General features: G+C 46.7%; 1 protein-coding gene across 2 annotated transcripts in view; it reads right to left on the bottom strand.

Moving 5' to 3' along the window:
• Positions 1-2,562: 2,562 nt before the first annotated feature.
• The window catches only part of Rassf5 (Ras association domain family member 5), a 67,522-nt gene continuing 51,375 nt past the window's right edge, over positions 2,563-18,709 (bottom strand). For both annotated transcript variants that reach the window (XM_078022715.1, XM_005329484.5), the window contains 4 exons: positions 8,595-8,705; positions 7,182-7,479; positions 6,437-6,552; positions 2,563-4,979 (listed from right to left, as the gene is read on the bottom strand). In XM_078022715.1, coding sequence (XP_077878841.1) covers positions 4,827-4,979; positions 6,437-6,552; positions 7,182-7,479; positions 8,595-8,705 — 678 coding nt within the window. In that variant the 3' untranslated portion in view covers positions 2,563-4,826. The remainder of the gene's footprint in view (positions 4,980-6,436; positions 6,553-7,181; positions 7,480-8,594; positions 8,706-18,709) is intronic.

The following is an 18,709-nucleotide window of genomic DNA, read 5'->3' as shown; positions in this document are numbered from 1 at the left end:
ACTCCCTTCTTGTTTCCTCCACTTAATGAAAAATGTACTAACTTTTAAAGTCAGAAGCACTTGAAATCAACAGAAGAAGCTGCTGTGTGGTGCTTTTGTTCAGGTGGTTTTGATGTTCAGTTGGCTCCTGCTTTCAATTTAGAATACCCCATTCAAAGTACAGGCAGGTGAGGACTTTCTGTTTCTCATGCCCCTCTCCCAAATAGTTCATGGCCTCTTGTTTATCTGCTCCTACTACCTAGTTAACCTCCTAATCCCCACACAGGCCCTTCACATCTCTAAAAGTTAGTCATTCAGAAAGTAGAACCTGTTTTTGGCCATCAATCAAGGCAACAGAGGAAAGAATTGACTCTAAATTGCATCAGATTTAGGATAGAAAGACATAACAATATGGGTTTCTGTATTTCGGTGATTTTCCCCCAACTTTAGCACACTGCCACTAACAACTAGATTTATAATGTAACTTCAAGGTGAGAACTTTGCTACAGTGAAGAGTCTTAGCCCACAAATGCCTTCTTTAGCCCTGCCTTCTTAGCCTGGGGTTCACAGAAGAGGTCTTCAGAAAGTCCACGAACTCCATGAAATGCTGAACAAGATTCATATGACATTTTCCTAAGAAAGGAACCATGCTTTTGTCCAATTCTAAAGGGATCACTGGATGCCAGAAAATATCCAGAACCATTGCTCTCCCCTTCCTCACTTAGTAGAAGTCATTTCTGTGACCATAGCTCTCCTCATACTATAGGAACAAGAGTGACACTAAACTCCTTAAATAGTTCTTGATTTTACCATCAAGAAACAATTACACTTCAATATACTTCCTTTTTTTTTCCCATCTCACTTTTTTAAAAAAACTGAGACTTGTAAGGCCATTCACAGCCTCCACAGATTACCCATCTGAGGCTTGAAAAGGAGGAAAGAGATGTGTATGGGGTCCCCCACTGTTTGCTCTCAGTTCCAGAATAGCCTTTTTCACTGGTAAATCAAGTCCTTAATTTCACTAGTACTATCTCTACTGGCTTGAGCATATAGAACCAGAAAAGGACTTCTAGAAACTGACCCCAAAGAGGATCATAGTACAACAAAACCAGAATCTGATCTGAGGGAGTAGAATATGTACAGTAGAACAAAATAAGGTCCTTAATATGAATACAAATAACTTATGATACTGTACAAAGTTCCTTACAAACATGATCTGTTTTGCACAATCTTGGAGGTATTGAAGGTTCACAGAGGTTATCTTTTGTTAATCCCTGTTAAAGACACAAAGCTAGTAAGGAGTGTTCTCTCTCAATTGTGATCAGCACAGAATTCTGCCATGACAGGGTGCTGTCAAGACCTGTAGTATAAATGTTTTTTCCATTAATGGTGACACATTTGCATTGAGTCACCCCCTCCCCCCCCCCCCCCCGCCACCTGTGAATAGCATGGAGATGTTAAGAGGGCAGGGTAGAGTTAGACTGTGTAATGATTCTTTAGCTGTATGCTAGGCCAAGTAATCTGTAACAAGGTGAAACTTAAAACTTTGAACTTACTAGCCCCATGCTGTAACAAACTGAGTTGTAAAAAGCAGAAGCTTCTTCATTCCATGCTTTGACAGAATCTTTGAAATACACCTCATGGAGGTGTGGGTGCATAGGTGTTGCAGATGTGCACAATAACTGGCTAATTCTAAGGATGGCTGGTGGATAGGGTATTCTCCTCTATAGCTGAACTAGATGAGCTCTGAAGAGCCTCTGTAGCCCCAGGGCCCGCCCCATCCATTGCATGATCCATGATCGGTACTGGAAGGCAGGCAAGAATTTTTCTTTAATAACTTATGTGCTATTTCCATGATTACTGAGATGTTCTTTTGTTGGAGTCAGAGGATGCCAAGGTGAGGAATTTTTTTGATCATCTGATTCAGCTCTCTTCCTCCATGGTAAAGTGATCTTAAACTTACAAGGACACATTCCTATCTATCTCATTTTTAGATAATTCCAGAAATAGAATATCCATTTCTAACTTAGTGGCCCATCCTGGTGTTTAAACATCCTTGGCTGCAGAAAGCTCTTCTCTTGCTTTTTTTTTTTTTTTTTTTTAATATATATATTGGGGATTGAACTCAGGGGCACTCAGCCACTGAGCCACATCCCCAGCCCTATTTTGTATTTTATTTAGAGACAGGGTCTCATGAGTTGCTTAGGGCCTCACTGAGTTGCTGAGGCTGGCTTTGAAGTCACAATCCTCCTGCCTCCACCTCCAAGCCACTGGGATTTCAAGTGTGTGCCACCGCACCCAATTACCTCTGCTCTTTTCTAACTCTCTGTTTGCTTCTGTAACAGGTCCCCCTACCTCTCTGGTTCTCAAGAGATAGAATAGCTGCTCACCCAGGCAGCACCCTCCAGCCCACACATTAGACAGGTTTCTAAAAATTATTTGAACAATAGCCTTCATTCCTTGCCTCACTGGTGAAAGAAAACCTGGCTCTGCCAAGAAGTGTGTGATCATGTCTAGTCCTTCTCTCCCAGCTCCCAATTTCCATAAGATCGTGAAGTTCAAGGAAGACATTTCCATTGTGAATCATTTTTACAACAAGCTTTTATTACTTTGTTTTTAAAACCCATATAAGAAAGACAATTAAAAAGAAAATATCCTTGGAACAAACACTTATACACTGGGCAACACGACCATAGAAGGCACTACCAGCAGTCACACCCACCTCTGGGAGGGAAGGAAACTCTATACGCCTTCCAGAGGCTCAGACCTCAGCATGGGTCCTGGGTCTAACTGTGCTTTAAAGACTGAATTTTCCCATAATTATCTTATTTCATTAACACCCTTACATCTTTATATATAGCTATATGCCTGTATACATATATATATATACATGACTTTTTTTTTCCTTCTCAAAAATAAAATAGCCATCCCAATCAAGGGAGGGTCTCAGCAGCATTCAGCAGTTGCAGCAGGAGCCATGCCTTCTCTTAAGGTCAGAGACATGCAGGACAAAGGGAAAGGGATTCTCTCTACCTGCTTCCTTTAATATGCAGCAGGGAGAGAGATTTACTTTTTTTTTAAGGGAGGAAAGTGATAAGGCTGAGCATGAGATGGCAGATAACCAGGGTTTTTGTGGCTTAAAAAATTGTTTCTAGCTCATGTTGCTTTTGTAGCTCTGAAGATGACACACAGTGTTTATGACAAGGGGTCAGCATTCCTCTGGGAATAGGGCAGTATGGACTCAGCCTTAGTAAAGGAAGAAACTTCGGAGGCTACACAAAGCTTGGGTTGGAACTGACCCAAGAGGGACTTAGGAAGGCAGAGGGCAGCAAAGAAATGGTCACTCCGAGGCTGGATGGGAAAACCAACTCTGTTTTTGAGAATGGCAAGTCCTTCTCCCTCTGGTTGGAGCATCTCTGCAGTCCTGGCTACTTGCTGGAATTGTCTGGCTAATTATTTTAAGCTTGAACCTAAACAAGGCGCCAGTACAAATATTCAGAGTCAGGAATATGATCCTCCCTGTCAATGTGCTGATATTACTTCTTGGGAAGTCAAAGCCTAGGAACCCAGATGGGTAGGAGGTGTGTAACCCTCACCCTATGCTCGAAGAGAGGGCTCCCCTGGCCTTGTCTCCCACACTGCCATTGTCCACTTCCTGGCAGAAGCAAGTCAGCAGCAGAGCTTCATGCAAACATGCCCTGCTCCTGTCTCTCTGAAACAAAAGGCACTGAGGTCAACGGGAGGCCAGACCCACAGGTTCACTGAGCCATGCCTGGCCAGCTTCACAACAGAAAGGACTCCAAGTTGGCCCTGTTGGAGGATCCCCCTCTGTAACCAAGGCCATGCCTCTGGCAGCACCTGGAGATCCCAGAGTTCCAGGGGGAGGAAGGAGGCAGTGCTGGAGGCCCTGGGGGAACCCAAGGCGGCCAGGCCCTCCGCTGCTGAAGGTGGAGGCAAGGCTGTAGACAGCTTGGACACGTTTCTCTGCAATGCTTTTTGGCTTTCTCTTGCTGCCTGATTTCCAGACTCAGCAGGAGACTTTTAAAATGGTAAATGGCTAGTTTCCCTTTAATGGAAACACATGAAGATGATAGTAATGTTAAAAACAAATTTGTAACTTAAAAACAAAGACTGTTGACATAGATATGACTACCATACATATATATCCCTTTGGGTTTACGCGGGCACAGTTTCAGCAATGAGGGCCAGGGACAGAGCAGGCGGCAGCTTCCCTGGAAATCCAGCCTCCGCCTTGGTGCGCCTTAGCCCAGCAGCTGGGCCAGAGACCACATGAACTTCCCTTAAGCAGGTACAGAGTGCCTTGGGCAGTGGGAAAGTCCTTTTTTTGAACATTATTCTGCTTTCGGGGACTTAGCTCAGACCTGCTAAAGGAATATGCTACAACATTTGACTCATAAATAAAGGTATTGAAGGTGGCAAATAAGAGAAACTGAAGATGAGTCAAAGCCAGAGAAAGAACATATTGTTCTAAAACCTTTTTCTCTTTTTCCTTTTGCCGGCTGGTGTGAAAGTTTCCAGTTTGGTGACAAGAGAGGCAACTATTTGGTTTGTGAAAGGCTTGCAGATTGAGAGAGGACAACACTGTTCATCTCATGAGTTCTGATCCTTGGTGGAGTCTGTTGAGGGGCACAGCGGTGGAGGGTGGGCGGGAGTCAACCCCCACACAGACACTTGTCCATGGAAGAGACTTTGTGCCACATCTGGAACTATGAGGCGGGTACAGATGCACCCACCAGAGATGTCCTGAGAAAAAGTGTCTGTTGCAAAATAATAATTAATAATAAAAATAAATCTGTGGGCATTGGGAGGAGAGGAAGCAAGACCAGTTACCCAGGTTTGCCCTGGGATTCTCTTAAGGCCTCCTCCAGTTTCTGTCTAAACTTGTTGTACTTCTTCTGTACTTGCTGGATTTTGTCCTGTTCTTCCTTTTCCAAGATTGTTAGGAAGTTCTGGAGCTCAGGGATGGAGAAGGCGTCCCACTGTGAGGAGATGTGAGGGGAGAAATGGAAGTGGAAACAGATTAGAAGTTGACATAATCTGAGGGCCTGGCCCCACCTTCTTCACATGGTTCATATACTTGGAATGACTCACAGGCACTTAGCTGCTAACTAGGCAGACACAGTGAAGGACCCTTGGCTTGTATATGTCTGTTGCACCAGCAGCAACAGTTCCTATCCTGTCATCTTGTGACCAAGAGTTGGAGGCCCATGAGCCTTGTTTTATTTTGAGAACCAGTAGCAGCTAAGGCCCCCACCGAATAGACCCATCAGAAGCAGCCAGAGGCCAGCTGAACTGAGACTCAGGACCCTTGGGTTGAGCCTGTGTGACCTTGAGCCCCTCACTCTACTCCCTTTGGCCTGTTTTCTCATCTGCTGTGGGTTTTGGGTACCTACTGCCTGTGATGGTGGAGCAGATGAGAAAGCACACCCTCTAAAGCTCTGGAAGGCCTGGTTGGCTCAGGCCTACCCAGAAAGGACCTGATCTCAGGATAGAAGGCAATCTGATTTCTAAGCTGACTCAGGAGCAAAGGCCCCATGGGGCCAAGGATGGAGATGCCTGTGGTTTTCTAGTACAAAAGAATATTATTATAGGCTATCGGATTTAATCCCCACATTGGATAAATGAGAAACCTGAAGACCACAGAGGGAAGGTGGCATAACCGCAGTCATGGAGCCGAAAGCAGCAGAATGCCCACTAGAAGCCAGGCCTCCAGACTAGCCAGGAGCCCTTCACGGGGCCAGTAGCACTCCCACACTCTCAGTGGAATCTTCTCCAAACCAACTCTTCTGTTGGAAATGCAGAGCTGCTCTGGTTGAAGTAGGATCAGAGCTCTACCTGCCCAGATCATCCAAATCTCCAGTGCCCTCAAGACCACCCTCATACCCTATACCTCCACTGAAGAGTGTGATAAACTGGCACCTTCCTCTGCTCTTGATCACTCCTCAAAGATTCTGCCTCCTAAGTATACCAAGCCTTGGAGAGCACCCATATATGGCACCAGACTTGACACTGGTTAACCCCCCTTAGGAGAAGGAAGTCAGTATTTTAAAAACAGAAGAGAGACAAATGGCTCAAAAATGTCTATACCCAGTGGAACTTAGTGGTATAGCTTGCTGGGCCTTATGCTATCCTGGGACAAAAAGCCTGGTCCTCCACCCTGAGTTTGCAGAGACAAAGCACACAAAATCCTTTCTCTGCACAGGCCTTGCCAGACACAGGCCCTGACTTGCTATTGCTACTCCTGGGGGCTGACAATCCTGGCTTCAACACTGAGCCTCAGGCCCAATGCTCACCCCAGCTCAGCTCCCCCAGAAATCATCTATCTTCCTGCTGCTGCCACCTGGCCCCCACCTACTTTGGGTGGTTAGAACAATGCCCGTCTTCACCCTCCCAGCATGCCCTGCGAGCTGGGTGTGTGCAAGGGCTGCAGACCTACCTCCACCTCTCCAGTTTCATTCTCCTTTAGCACAAAGCTGAGGACATCTGTGTCGGGCCCAGCAAGGAGACGCAAGTAGAGAGGGCAGTCAGCAACAGAGAGTTTCTGGAAGAGCACTGTAAACCAAGAGAGGGAGTTGGATGCTCATGTTGAAACAGGACAGGGTGGGATAGGATTGGAAATGCACAGCAAGGTCTTATAACTGGAAAAAGACATAGGGTCTTTTCAACCTAGTGAAATGAACTTGAATCTGACAAGAATAGACAGGGTGAGATGGCAGTGTGGCTCAGCAGTAGACCACTTGCTCTGGATTCCTGCCCAATTAAAAAAAACAAAAAACAAAAAACAGAGCAATGACCTTTTATCTTGGGTGTTTGCTTAGAGTTTACAGCATGTTTCCATATTCACATCATCTCCCAAAAGATTGGGAGTGGTGGGTGGATTCCCTCCCATTATACAGATTAGGAAATGGGAGCCTGGGTGCGGTTTTCCTGTACATGCACAGAGAGGGGCACAGTGAATGGCCATGATCTGCTCTCATCTCCCTACCCAGATCCCATGAGTGGCTCTTCCATGGATATGAACATCACATGGATGGTTGGACCCCTGATGTAAAGAACCCCACCTCCACCCCACCAGGGCTGGTCAGAGATTTACGGAGTGGACTTGAACAAAGTGGGGAAAGGTAATTTCTGGTTGGGAATGATTCATATTCATTCCCTCTCTCTCTCCCTCTCTCTCATACCTTGACCATCCTTGTGTATCCGCTTAAAAAGTGCAAACTTCTGGGGATTGTCCACAACCATAAACTTCTTGAGCAGCCCCTGGATGACCTCACTGACTGTGGTGGTGCTACTGATGTGAAGCTGTTTGATGGCATCCAATGGCAGATAGAAAGATGTCCGCTTGTCTGTGGTGGCTGCCAGGTTCACTTCCTTGATGGCATCATAGATGGACTGAGGCCGGATCCCAGCAGGCACTGTCACAGGCCGTCGAAGTTTCAAATGCACTTTGATGAAACCCGTGTAGGTGCCATCTTCGCTCTGCAAGTGGGAGGACATTGTGTGGGTTCAGGGAGGTCCACTTTGCATGATTATTATCTGCCACTTTGGACTATTTCCCTGGAGGCTACAGAGGTCCTAACAGCAGGGCCACCCCAGTCAGCTCACCACTTGTCTCCCAGGGTTGCCTCCTATCCCTGCTGACCTAGAGACGCTGGAGTGACACAGACACCTTCCATCCCAAGTGGGTCAGAAATAGGCCCATAGAGTTGAGCTGCCAGACAGGATTTGTGGGGCTGCAGCAGTTTCGCCCCACAAGAGGTTCAGGCTGACTGCCCCAAACCTCCTGTCACCAGGTCAATTGCCCTTGGTGAGTCCTTACTCTAAAAGCAAGGTCTATAGTGACCTCTCTAGTTCTTACCTCTGAATCAGGAGGGAGAGGCAGGGGTCTGTAATAAGGTCCTCAGACACTCAAGCCACTGAATTTCTTTGCATTTCTTTATAAAAACCCTCAGACTAAAACCAGGGCTCATTGAATTTTCACTGCCTCTCAGACTGAAGCCCCAAAGACAGTTGCTTCCAACCACCAGCAGGGGGCAGGGTTCATCTACTGTCTCCTCTCCCACTGGAAGACTGCTTTTCTGAACCCTGTGTCAAGTCAGCAGCCCTCACCTCTCTGAGCACTGCACAGTCTAAGGGGTAAGAAGAGAAGCTGTGAACTCTCCTGGTCAAGGGCTTCCTGGGGGCCAAGCAATATGGGCCTCTGGTCACTGCTTATCATTTAACCCTCACAAGACTTCTGACACATAGGCATTAATGTCTATTTAACACCGAGGTTCAGAAAGTTCCCAAAGCCTTAAGCACAGAGAAGCAAACAGGGATTGGATCTGGATCCTATTCTAAAGACTGTTGTTTCCCTGGCTCATGGAAGCCACTGGCAGCCCAGGCTACCGGCCATCCAGGGTCCAGGCTTCCGGAGGCCCAGAGAGGTCCCAAGAAAGGGGAGGGAGTTACAAGGGAGTAGCCACAGCATCCAGTGGGGAGCAGGGAGCCAAGCTGGATGGGGGCGGGGGGAGAGTGGGTGCAGGTAGAGGGCGTGTGGGGTGCAGGTAGAAGGCGTGGGGTGCAGGTAGAGGGCCGTGGCAGGCCCGGCTCACCAGCTTCATGCCCAGGCAGTTCTTCTCCCTGCTGTTGTAGCTGTCGATCTTCTGCTTGATCTCCTGCAGCGTGGGTGGGCGGTGCGTCTCTTCCACCGACTTACAGACATTCTGGAGCAGATAGAAGTGGGGGTGGTGTACAGTGGTTCTCAGGAGAAGAAGCGGAAAGACCACACCCCCCAAAGGCCTCTTAGGAGAGGTGAGCAGCAACCCCCTCACTATGGAATGAATTCATGGTCCCAGAGAGAGAACAGGAGGCCAGCCACCTGGTGGGGGCGCAGGGGAGCAACTCAGATCTCTAAGCCTCAGTGTCCTCACAAGTAAAATGGGAACAGTACCTCCTCCTCAGGCTGGTTAGGAGACAAACAGGGACTGACTAGGAACTGGTGAAGGAGCAGGGCCACATTTGCTTACAGAGGGTTGCTATGGAGAAGCTGCTAATGCTAAGGAGATGCAAAGGAATGCCAGCCATGGTCTGTCTCCTTGAGGAAGCAGCAGTAAAGCTGGAAAGACAGGTGTGTACAAGTGGTGCCAGCAAAAGCTGACGGGAATGACCCAAATTCTAGGCCCAGAGGACGAGGGCACAGGGACACAAGTTCAGGCTTCACATACGGGCCACAGTGCTTTCCTGGCACACAGCAAGAAGAAAATCCACGTATTTGTCAAGGAAATAAGTGAACTGGTAGAGACAGAGGCTGGAGCTCTCTATGATAATCGGGGAGATAATCTCAACTAGGGGCAAAAGGATAACCAACATCTACTGAGCACCTCTTCTGTGCCAAGTACTTAGCATACACTATCTCATTTAATTCCGCACAAGCCCAAATTCTGCAAGATGGTTTATTACCCCCATTTTACAGGTGAGACCGAGAGGCCTTTACCAACTTGCGTAATGCCCGATAGTAAGAATGTGAAGAAGTGACCAGAAATTCCAGGTCTGGCCTGTTATGTTTCTCCTTTGACATCAAGACTCTTTCTCCATATATTCCCCTGTTGCACACCCCACCCCACCCCATACTCTCCAGGAAGGGGAAAGGATGAATGAAGTTAGGAGGTAGAGGTCAATGTCCTTACATTAGAGAGGGAGGTGGTTTCTGGGGTCTAAGTTATTGCATCCCTCAGTCAATTCTCTGAATTTCTCTCAAGATCACGGCCACTCACTTCCCAGTTTTGTCTTCACGTTGCCCTGTGTGGCTGGGAGTGCAGGATCTGGTTGGTTAAAAGCCACCCAGAATTTGCCTGACCTTAGATATCAAAAGATCATGATTCATCTTTGAATGAGGGAACTGGGGTCCAAAGAGGGATGATTCTGACACCTGCCTGTGGGAGTCTGGGTTTGGTGGGAAGTTTACAATTGCCCTGATGTCACACCACCACCCAGTGCAGCACAATGGGACATCTAACGCAAAGCTTGCCCCTGACCTTCCCCCACGCCTGTCTGTGGGAAATGTGCCATCACTTCCTCCTCCCACTTTCCAATACCACAGAGCAAACAAAATGTCAGACTCCAGAGCTGCCAAGAGAAGCCGCCAAGGTCAGCTAACATCTTCTGGTCACAGCACCTCTCCTCGGCCGTCTGCTCCCTCTGCACTCCTCCAGGGCTCCCGACAGTAACAGCATCATGCTAGGTACACTCACATACCTTCTCTTACATTCTACTTATATTATTCCTACTTTACAGATTACAAAACTGAGGCTCAGAGAAGTTGAGGAATGTGCCTATCCCCCACTGCTAGTTAATGGCCAAGAATCAAGTCCACCTGGAAATCAGGTTCTTCACAATTTACCACATGCCCCCCCCCCCCCCGACAGTCTCCAACTCACGTTCCTATAATGGTCACTCCACACTGTAGAGCTGGGATGGGCAGCTGCTAAATCAAGGCCTGGAAAGTATCTGACCTATGAAATGTTCATCCAAGTTGACTCTGATCAGTGGGTTGGGTCCCAGAGGCCTTGGAACTCTGTGCTCACTGTGTCACCCAAGAAGATGACAAGGAAGGACTCCCAACTCTGGAGTGGGAAGCAGCCACTAGAATGCAGGGCCCACCCTCTCCCACGTGCCAACTCAGGTCTCTGGAACTGAACCTGTTGGCCACCCAAGAGGAAGCCATCGCAGGGCCCTTTCCTGTTTGCCTGAAGTGAGTAAAAATGCTTTGTGAGCGTCACATGCTCTCATACATTGTCAATCCATTAATTTAGGGGTTCTCAAAATGGAGCTTCTCATGTGTTTTAGCTCCTGGAGTAACCGCCTTCACTGTGCACACCTCCATGAACCAGACATGCCGGGCTGCCTTCCTTCTGGGAGCTTCTAGTCAGAAGGATCAGCCATCTGGCTACCATTGTAGTCTTATCTCTGAGACACTCCTCAGGAGTTAAGAACTTTCTCATACTCATCTTCAAAGGAGAGTTAAGTAATAGAAGGCAAATTCTAGAAGCGACCAGAAGATTTCTCAGTTCCCTGTAAGAAAAGGCAGCTGCACCGTGGCTTTCTGAGGCCAGTCTTCCAGGCCTGGTTAGGAATACAGTGAGAGTCAGAGCTGCCTTGGTCTATGATTTCTACTTCCTGTTCCCCCTTTCTTCATCAGATAAACCCATCTATTCTCTCCCTTTCCCACCACAAACCTGTGACGCAAGTGGCCCCAGGCACCTCCGCCTTCCAAGGCAGACACAGAAGATAGCAGCCCTGACCTCACTATTCTAAGTCTGGGGGAGGGTGAGCTCCATCTGTGAGTGCCAGGAGCCCTGCGTGTGGCCAACACTAAGAATCTCACACCCGGGGAAAGTCAGTGCCCAGTGTGCGATGGCTGTTGCCCACACTGAGTCTGCCAGACGAGATCTGAGCCACAGACTGGATGAATCACCTCCCAAAGTAGGCCAGCCAGTGGGCCAGCCAGCCCCAACCAAGGACTCTCTAATCCTCCTCCCACCCTAGGATGGTGTAGAATCTAGACTAGTGGTTCTTAAACTTGCCTGCACAATGGAGTCATCTGGGGATCTTTAGAAATACACATACCTGGCCTACATCCCCAGTGACTTATGATTTAATTAGTCTGGGATGTATCTGGGCATAGAGATTAAAAAACAAACAAACAAACAAACAAAAAACTCCCAGGTGACTCCAATTCACTGTGGCATTTGAGAACTACAAAAGACCCTTCCCCATCATTCCCAATCCAGCTGCAAAATTCCCACATTGGTGCCAGTAGATGCACACTGCCCACAAGGGCAGTATCCATTGTGTGAACAAGATCAAGAATATAGTCATCTTCCAAGGGCAAGGCAAAATCCCAACTTCTGTTCACCTGCCAGATTTTCAAGTGAAACATTTGTCTCTGTTCATGGGCACAAAGCTAGAAATCAAGAAGACAGCATTTGTCTCTCGGGGTGGCCCAAGATAGAGATGGAATAGGGAACTCTGTTATGATTTCACAAATATAGGCATTGGCCTGTGTCTCTCCTGGGAGTTCATACATCTTGGTGCATCTGGCATAGAATTCATCTGCTCTGATTAAGCCCCTGGCATTGGTGGCAGATGGCTGAACTGTTGCCAGCGCACCAGCTCGCCCAGGGCACTGGTGAAAAAATTGGTTTATCTTACATGTCTAAAGCATGAAATATCTGTCACCTTTCTTAGCTCTCGAGTCTATTGGGAGTGAAAAGTTGAGTGCTAGCTGTAAGAGCAGAGATGTTTCCCCCAAAGAGTGAGTCTCTAATGTTTCTATTAAAATATCCTTAACAAAATAAGGAGGGCCATCCCTTGTATCTGGGGCCTATTTCAGAGCAGATTTACCCTACGTCAAGTTTTCCTTTATTTTACCTTTAAGACGACAGTAACGATGAAACACTGGATGATTCTGCATTCTAATCGATGACAAGGAAGTCTTAATTTTGGTGGTAGGGAGTAATCCAATGCTCAAATAAGGAGAGCTCTGAGCAAGTCCTGTGGCTTCTAGAATCCCCAGGAGGGCATAGGGCAATCCATCAGAATTCCAGAACGGGTCCCCCAAGGTGAAGATGGGCAGGAAGACCAGAGTCCCACCCTCAGTGCCAGAACCCTCATGCACATCCATGTTCATAAATCACACAAACCTCATTTTTGCTAAAAATTTCACTCTTTTAAAAGATGTGTCAGCCTCTTCTCCTTCCTGCCTGCTACCTTCAGCCCATCACTTCTACCTGCCCTCCCTTCATCTGGCAAGGCCTCCCTGACCATTCCAGCCCTGAGAGATGATGGTGATGACAATGATGATGGTGATGACCCTTCACTAGTGCTAGATAAGTGCCATGCACTGTTCTACTCAGCATGTATCCACTCATTTCATCTCCACAGCAAAGTTATGAGGAAGGTGAAATTATTGTGCCCATTTTACAATCAAGGGAACTGAGCCACATTAAAATGAAAGCAGACCTACATCTAAGGCTAACACCATGCCATCTGGTGCTTACTTAGTTTACCCTGCAACTACTTATTTCACCCTGCCACAGGACCACCAGTGTTGGGTTTTCTTTGTAATTAGACCAAAGCTCCATACTTTTTCTGTTTCTTCTCTGGGCCCAATAGCACTGAGCATGAATCAGATCATAAACACTTGCTCAAGAATCTTCAATCGGTCCCTAATTGCCTATAGTGGAAAGAAATGTCTTAGTCTCTCCTAGGAATTATAGTGAGACTTGGATTTCAATTTAGTCTGAGTTCTGTGAAAGCAGCGGCCATATCTGTCTTGTCCACTACAGCATCCCAGAGCCTAGTTCCAGCTTAGCACATAGTAGGGCTCAGTAAATACCCACAGGATGAATACAAACGTGTTTTTGACTTCTCACTCCCAGTACTAATTATATGTCCTTGAGAAAGTAAGATGACCTCTAAAGCTTAGTTTCTTCATCTATAGCTTCAGGATAAAAATCCTTTATTGCCTCATAGCTTGATGTAAAGGTAAAACCAATCAGGATAATGGGTATGGAGGTGTTCTGGAAATTATCAAACTCATCCAAAAGCATATCTTGTTACTCTCATCCCAGGAAAACCAAGCCCTGAGCCAATTTCATTTCTCATTTCGTTGAGCACTTACTCTAGACTGGCCCAAGTGCCCAGAGTCCCTGCATTCCTTCCTCTGCACAGACACTTGGCAGACTTGCTGTAAAGGGCCAGACAGTCTATTGCAACTACTCGCCTCTACCACTGTGGCACCAAAGCAACCGTAGGACGAGGGTGGCTGTGTTCCAAAAAAACCCGATTTATGGAAACTGGCCCATGAGCAGTAATTTGCTCCACACTGTTATTTGTGCAGTTTTTCCTGCCTAGAATACACACTCCCCATTTTCCCTAGATGCTTCTTCTCCATGCGGTTTCCCAGTGAAACTTCTCCAGCCCACAGCAATCTCCCTATCCTCTGTTTTCCTACTAAATCACATCAGTGACATTTTGTTTCCTAAATGGAGGAAGCTGTATTCAGTTTTATGCTGGTCCCTTTCTTTCTCCTGAATCACTTTCTATGTTTCCTGTATATTTCCTCCCTCCACCAGTCCATGGGCCTCTGTAACTTCACTCTCACTGATGGACAGTCTACACAGGCAAAAGCTTGATCACGGACAGAGTTATTCTCCTCTCCTCTCCTCTCCACTGAAGAGGCCACACAGCTGGCAGGTGGGCAGCTAGGCTCACTCACAGGCTAGAGCACTCACTCTCCAACACCAGCCATGGCCCAATGCCTCAGACTCCTCTTGCAGCAAAGCTGCATATTACCACACGGCACAGATGTCAGCAGCTGCTTTCCAATGTTGAATCCAGACTGCAAGGACCTATGGAGGTGCTTTCAGAGTTCTAATTATATGCTGCCTTTTATTGCTTAAAGATGGTTTCATATATGTTAATCCCAGAGACCCAATTAGTTGTTCCCAGAGGAAGACAGACTTCATGTCTGAGGCTTCAACTTCTTTGGCACCCCTGCGGGGACCAGCTAAACACTGATTGACCTCCAAGAGGGTGCCAGATAAATACCCAATGACTGGGCAGCAGGGAAGGGTGGAGCAGCTTGAGTGGTTCCCAGCCCATAGATGTGGACCCTGGACAGCCAGGTGCTGACCTCCACCTCAAGGGGTGATGCCCCTTCAGGCAGGCTGCACGGGGCTTCAGGTTCCGCTGAAAGTCAGCCCTGTGGCCCACTCCTCTGCAGCTAGCTGGTGAGAACAAATGCAAGACCATCAAATGACCTGTGACCTATGGCAGGTCACTTCCCATCCTGGGATCTGAGTTTTCTCATCTGTGAAATCATGAAGTGATACCAAAGAGACGCAAAGGCTCCACTGCGAGAACAAGATTGGACACATGAGATAGGACGGGGTTTTTTCGTCACTGCTTCCTCTTCCCTTTCAGAGAACTGGGTGTGGGGCTGGGGGCCCCCACAGGAGAGCAGGGCACGTCTGAATTGCAGCAGACTCATGCCTAAGGGAGCAGGAAGAACGTTTCTGACCTCCACCACTTCACTCTTCTCACCCCTCACCACCTGTTTTCTCTTCATCTTCAGGACTCCATCTTAATTAGCCAAACTCAAGAAGGGCCGCATCTTCTTACCTCACTTAACTCAAGAAAACAAACAAAAGTACCCCGGAAGCCATTCACCAGGAGCCTTTGCCACATTTCCTCTTTCTCAGCTCTTAGCAAATGTGTCAGCTGCAATTCTCTCACCCCTTGGGTAGAAGTGTTCAGGCCTAAGTCAGGGAGGAGAGCCTCAGAGAGGTCCTACATAAGAGAGACCGTGTGCAGAGCCTTCCAGATATGAACCCTCTCTGAACTGTCTATTGTCCCTAAAATAAAAGGGTTGGAAACTCCTAATCTGTATTCTCCAATAGGATATTTGTAGCAGAGCCAGGAAGAGGCTCCAGCACAGAGCCATCTCTTTAAGTAGAACCACATGGAATCTGAGAAGCTCCTATACGGTGTAGTGGAGGAATAGGGTAAAATAAGGAGGGGAACTCAGGAACTAGAGAAAGATTGAAGTCCCCAAAGACCCAGATGGAGAGCAGATGGTCAATGCAGACAGTCAACAGTAACTGACTGAATTGCCTGTGGGTTGAGGACTATGAAAGGCACCTTGGGAGATGAGACAGACAGGTGTGGTCCCCTTCTTTGAAAGCCCACATGTCATCTGAGGAGGGAAGACAGAGATACCGTGACATATCAGAACAAGAGCAGCACCAGCTGGGACGACAAGCCTCAGTGGCTTTCAGGCAGTGTAGATGAGCTTCACGTGATGAAGGTCATCCTGGTGGACTCTCCATAGTGCATGTCCCAGAGCGTGGCACAGTGTCTCCCACTCATTAAAGTGGCCATCTCATGAGTAGGCAGGAGTGGCCCATCAGGATCAGGGGTCAGTAGCACCATGCAGAAGGCCTAGAGAACCGTGTGGCCTTGTGCTATGGGGACCTAGCTTCAAGCCCTGCGGTGTCTCACTGTAATAATAAAAGTCACTGCTCTGAGGACTTCACAGTCACAATCTCATTGGATGCCCTAAATAACTCAACGAGGTAGTTACTGTCCTACCCAGTCCCTGCTCATCACCTATTCCACACTGCCCTCAGGTGAGTCCCCAGGCTGGCCTTTCTAGCCATGCCCCTGTTCTGTGAATTTGAGCAAATTGATCTCAAAGACTCAGGTTTCTTTGTACCAGGGCCACATGATGATTTTCATGAGTCCTAACTACTTTCATCTTTAGGGCCATGGCCCCTTCCTCCACAAAAACTACTAAAAATTGCTGGGCACAGTGTCCCACACCTGTAATCTCAGTGGCTTGGGAGGCTGAGGCAGGAGGATCACAGGTTTGAAGCCAGCCTCAGCAACTTAGTGAGAAACTGTTTTGAAATAAAAATTTTTTAAAAGAGCCTAGGGATGGGGCTCAGTGGTTAAGTACTCTTGGATTCAATCCCCAGTAGACCCCTCAAAAAAAAAAAACTTCTACTGAAAGTTATATTTTATAATTGCATCAATATAAAGACCTATTAATAGCTTATATTAAAACAGCCTAGGCCACATAGTGAGGCTATGTCTCTAAGTAAATAAATAGAATTTCATTGCAGATTATTTATCTGATAAAGGATTGATATCCGAATATATGAAGAATTCTGGCAACTCAACAACAACAACAACATGACTAATATGATTAAAAATGGACAAAGGACCTGAATAGTCATTTCCACAGAGAAGATATGTAAAAGGCCAAAAATACATGAAAACATGTTCAATGCCACTAATTGTTAAAGAAATGCAAATCAAAATCATAATAAGATATGACCACTTCAAACCCATCAGGATGGCTATTATAAAACATTGGGTGTGCAGAAACTGGAACCTGTGTATTGTTGGTAGGAATGTAAAAATAGTGTAGCCATGTGGGAAATGGTACGGCGATTCCTCAAAAAATTAAACAGAATTACCACATGATGCAGCAAATCCATTTCTGGGCATATGTTCAAAAGACAGGGAAGCAAAGACTCAACCAGATACTTGAACACTAGTGTTGATAGCAGCACTACTTATAATAGCCAAAGGGTGAGAGCAATCTGTGTCCATTGGTGGATGAATGGATAAATGAAATGTAATATACATATAATGGAATAATACTCAGCAAAAAGGAAGGAAATTATGACATATGCTATAACCCCGGAAGAATCTAGCAAACACTATGCTCAATGAAATAAGCAAGCCCCAGAAAGTCAAACACCATGAGTCTACTTATTTGGGGTTCCTACAGTAGTCAAATTGATAGAGACAGAATGTGGTTGCAGGAGCCTGGCCCAGGGGAGGGTAAGGAGTTATTATTTAGTAGGTAAGGAGTTTCAGTTTGGGAAGACAAAATGTTCTGGAGCTGGGACTTGGGGCTCTAGTAGAGCATGTGCTTAGCATGCAAGAGACCAGGTTTAAATCCCTAGCACGCACGCTCAAACCCCTCCCCCCCACAAAAGGTATGGAGAAAAATGAAGATCGTGGTGATAGTTACACAATATGAGAACATCATACTTAAGGACACAGAATTACATCCTTGCCAGGCACAGTTGCACTCGTCTGTAAACCCAGTGACTCGGGAGGGTAAGGCAGCAGATTACGAGTTCAAAACCAGCCTCAGCAACTCAGTGAGGCTCTAAGACACTCAGTGAGACCCTGTCTCTAAATAAAACACAAAAAAGGGCTGGGATGGGGCTCAATGGTTGAATGCCCCTGAGTTCAATCCCTGGAATCAAAACAAAATAAAACAAAAGAACTGCATCCTTAACTCATTTTTTGGTTCCCCTCTTACCACATGTGGAACCTATAAAAACTTAAATTAAGCAACAAATACACTATTTATGGTAACTTTGAAATAATATTGGAACATTGATTATGTTCACAAAATTGAAAACTTGGGACTTGATGGATTGAAAATAATTTAAATGGGGGCTGGGGATTTAGCTCAGTGGCAGAGCACTTGCCTAGGACATGCAAAGCCCAGAGTTCGGTCCTTGACCCTTAAAAAAAAAAGGTAGTGGGAAAAAATAAGGTAAAAATAATTAAAGTAGTAAATTTTCTGATATGTGTATTTTAACATAATTGTTTTTAAAAGACTGCTGTGGGAACTGCTAGAGTATTTGTCAAGCACACATGAGGCTCTAGATTTGATCTCCAGCACCACTAAACACACACATACGTACATAAACAAACATAAATTAAAGGAGGATTCCAAGGGCAGGGAGACCTGGAGGTCATGTGACTGGCTTGTTTTATTTGGATCCTATAATAAGGACTTCCCTTTTTATATTCCAAGCAAGTGAGGACCAAGCTCACTTCTAGGCAAGTTGGGCCCCCATCCTAAGCCTCCAGGCCCAGTCTCTTTCCCTCGGACTAGGCTACTCAGCTAGAGGCAGGATGGGACATTCGACTCCATAAAGGATTCAGACAGTTCAGAGGTGGTGAGTGGCATGTGGAAGCAGAGAGACTCGGATGGCGAGCCAGTCCCCAGCACCCAGCTCACCCACACTTGCTAGGAGGAGAGGCAGCTTAGGCTTTGCACCAGCACCAGGACACCACCTGCACGGCCCTGCTGGAGGAGGCCGGTCCTTGCCAGCTCCCCTCTACCTGGAGCCCA

The sequence above is a fragment of the Ictidomys tridecemlineatus genome, chromosome 10 (genome assembly GCF_052094955.1).
Source record: "Ictidomys tridecemlineatus isolate mIctTri1 chromosome 10, mIctTri1.hap1, whole genome shotgun sequence".
Taxonomy (NCBI): Eukaryota; Metazoa; Chordata; class Mammalia; order Rodentia; family Sciuridae; genus Ictidomys; species Ictidomys tridecemlineatus.
Note: the sequence above shows the minus strand (reverse complement) of the source record. Positions and strands in the feature narration are given on the sequence as shown.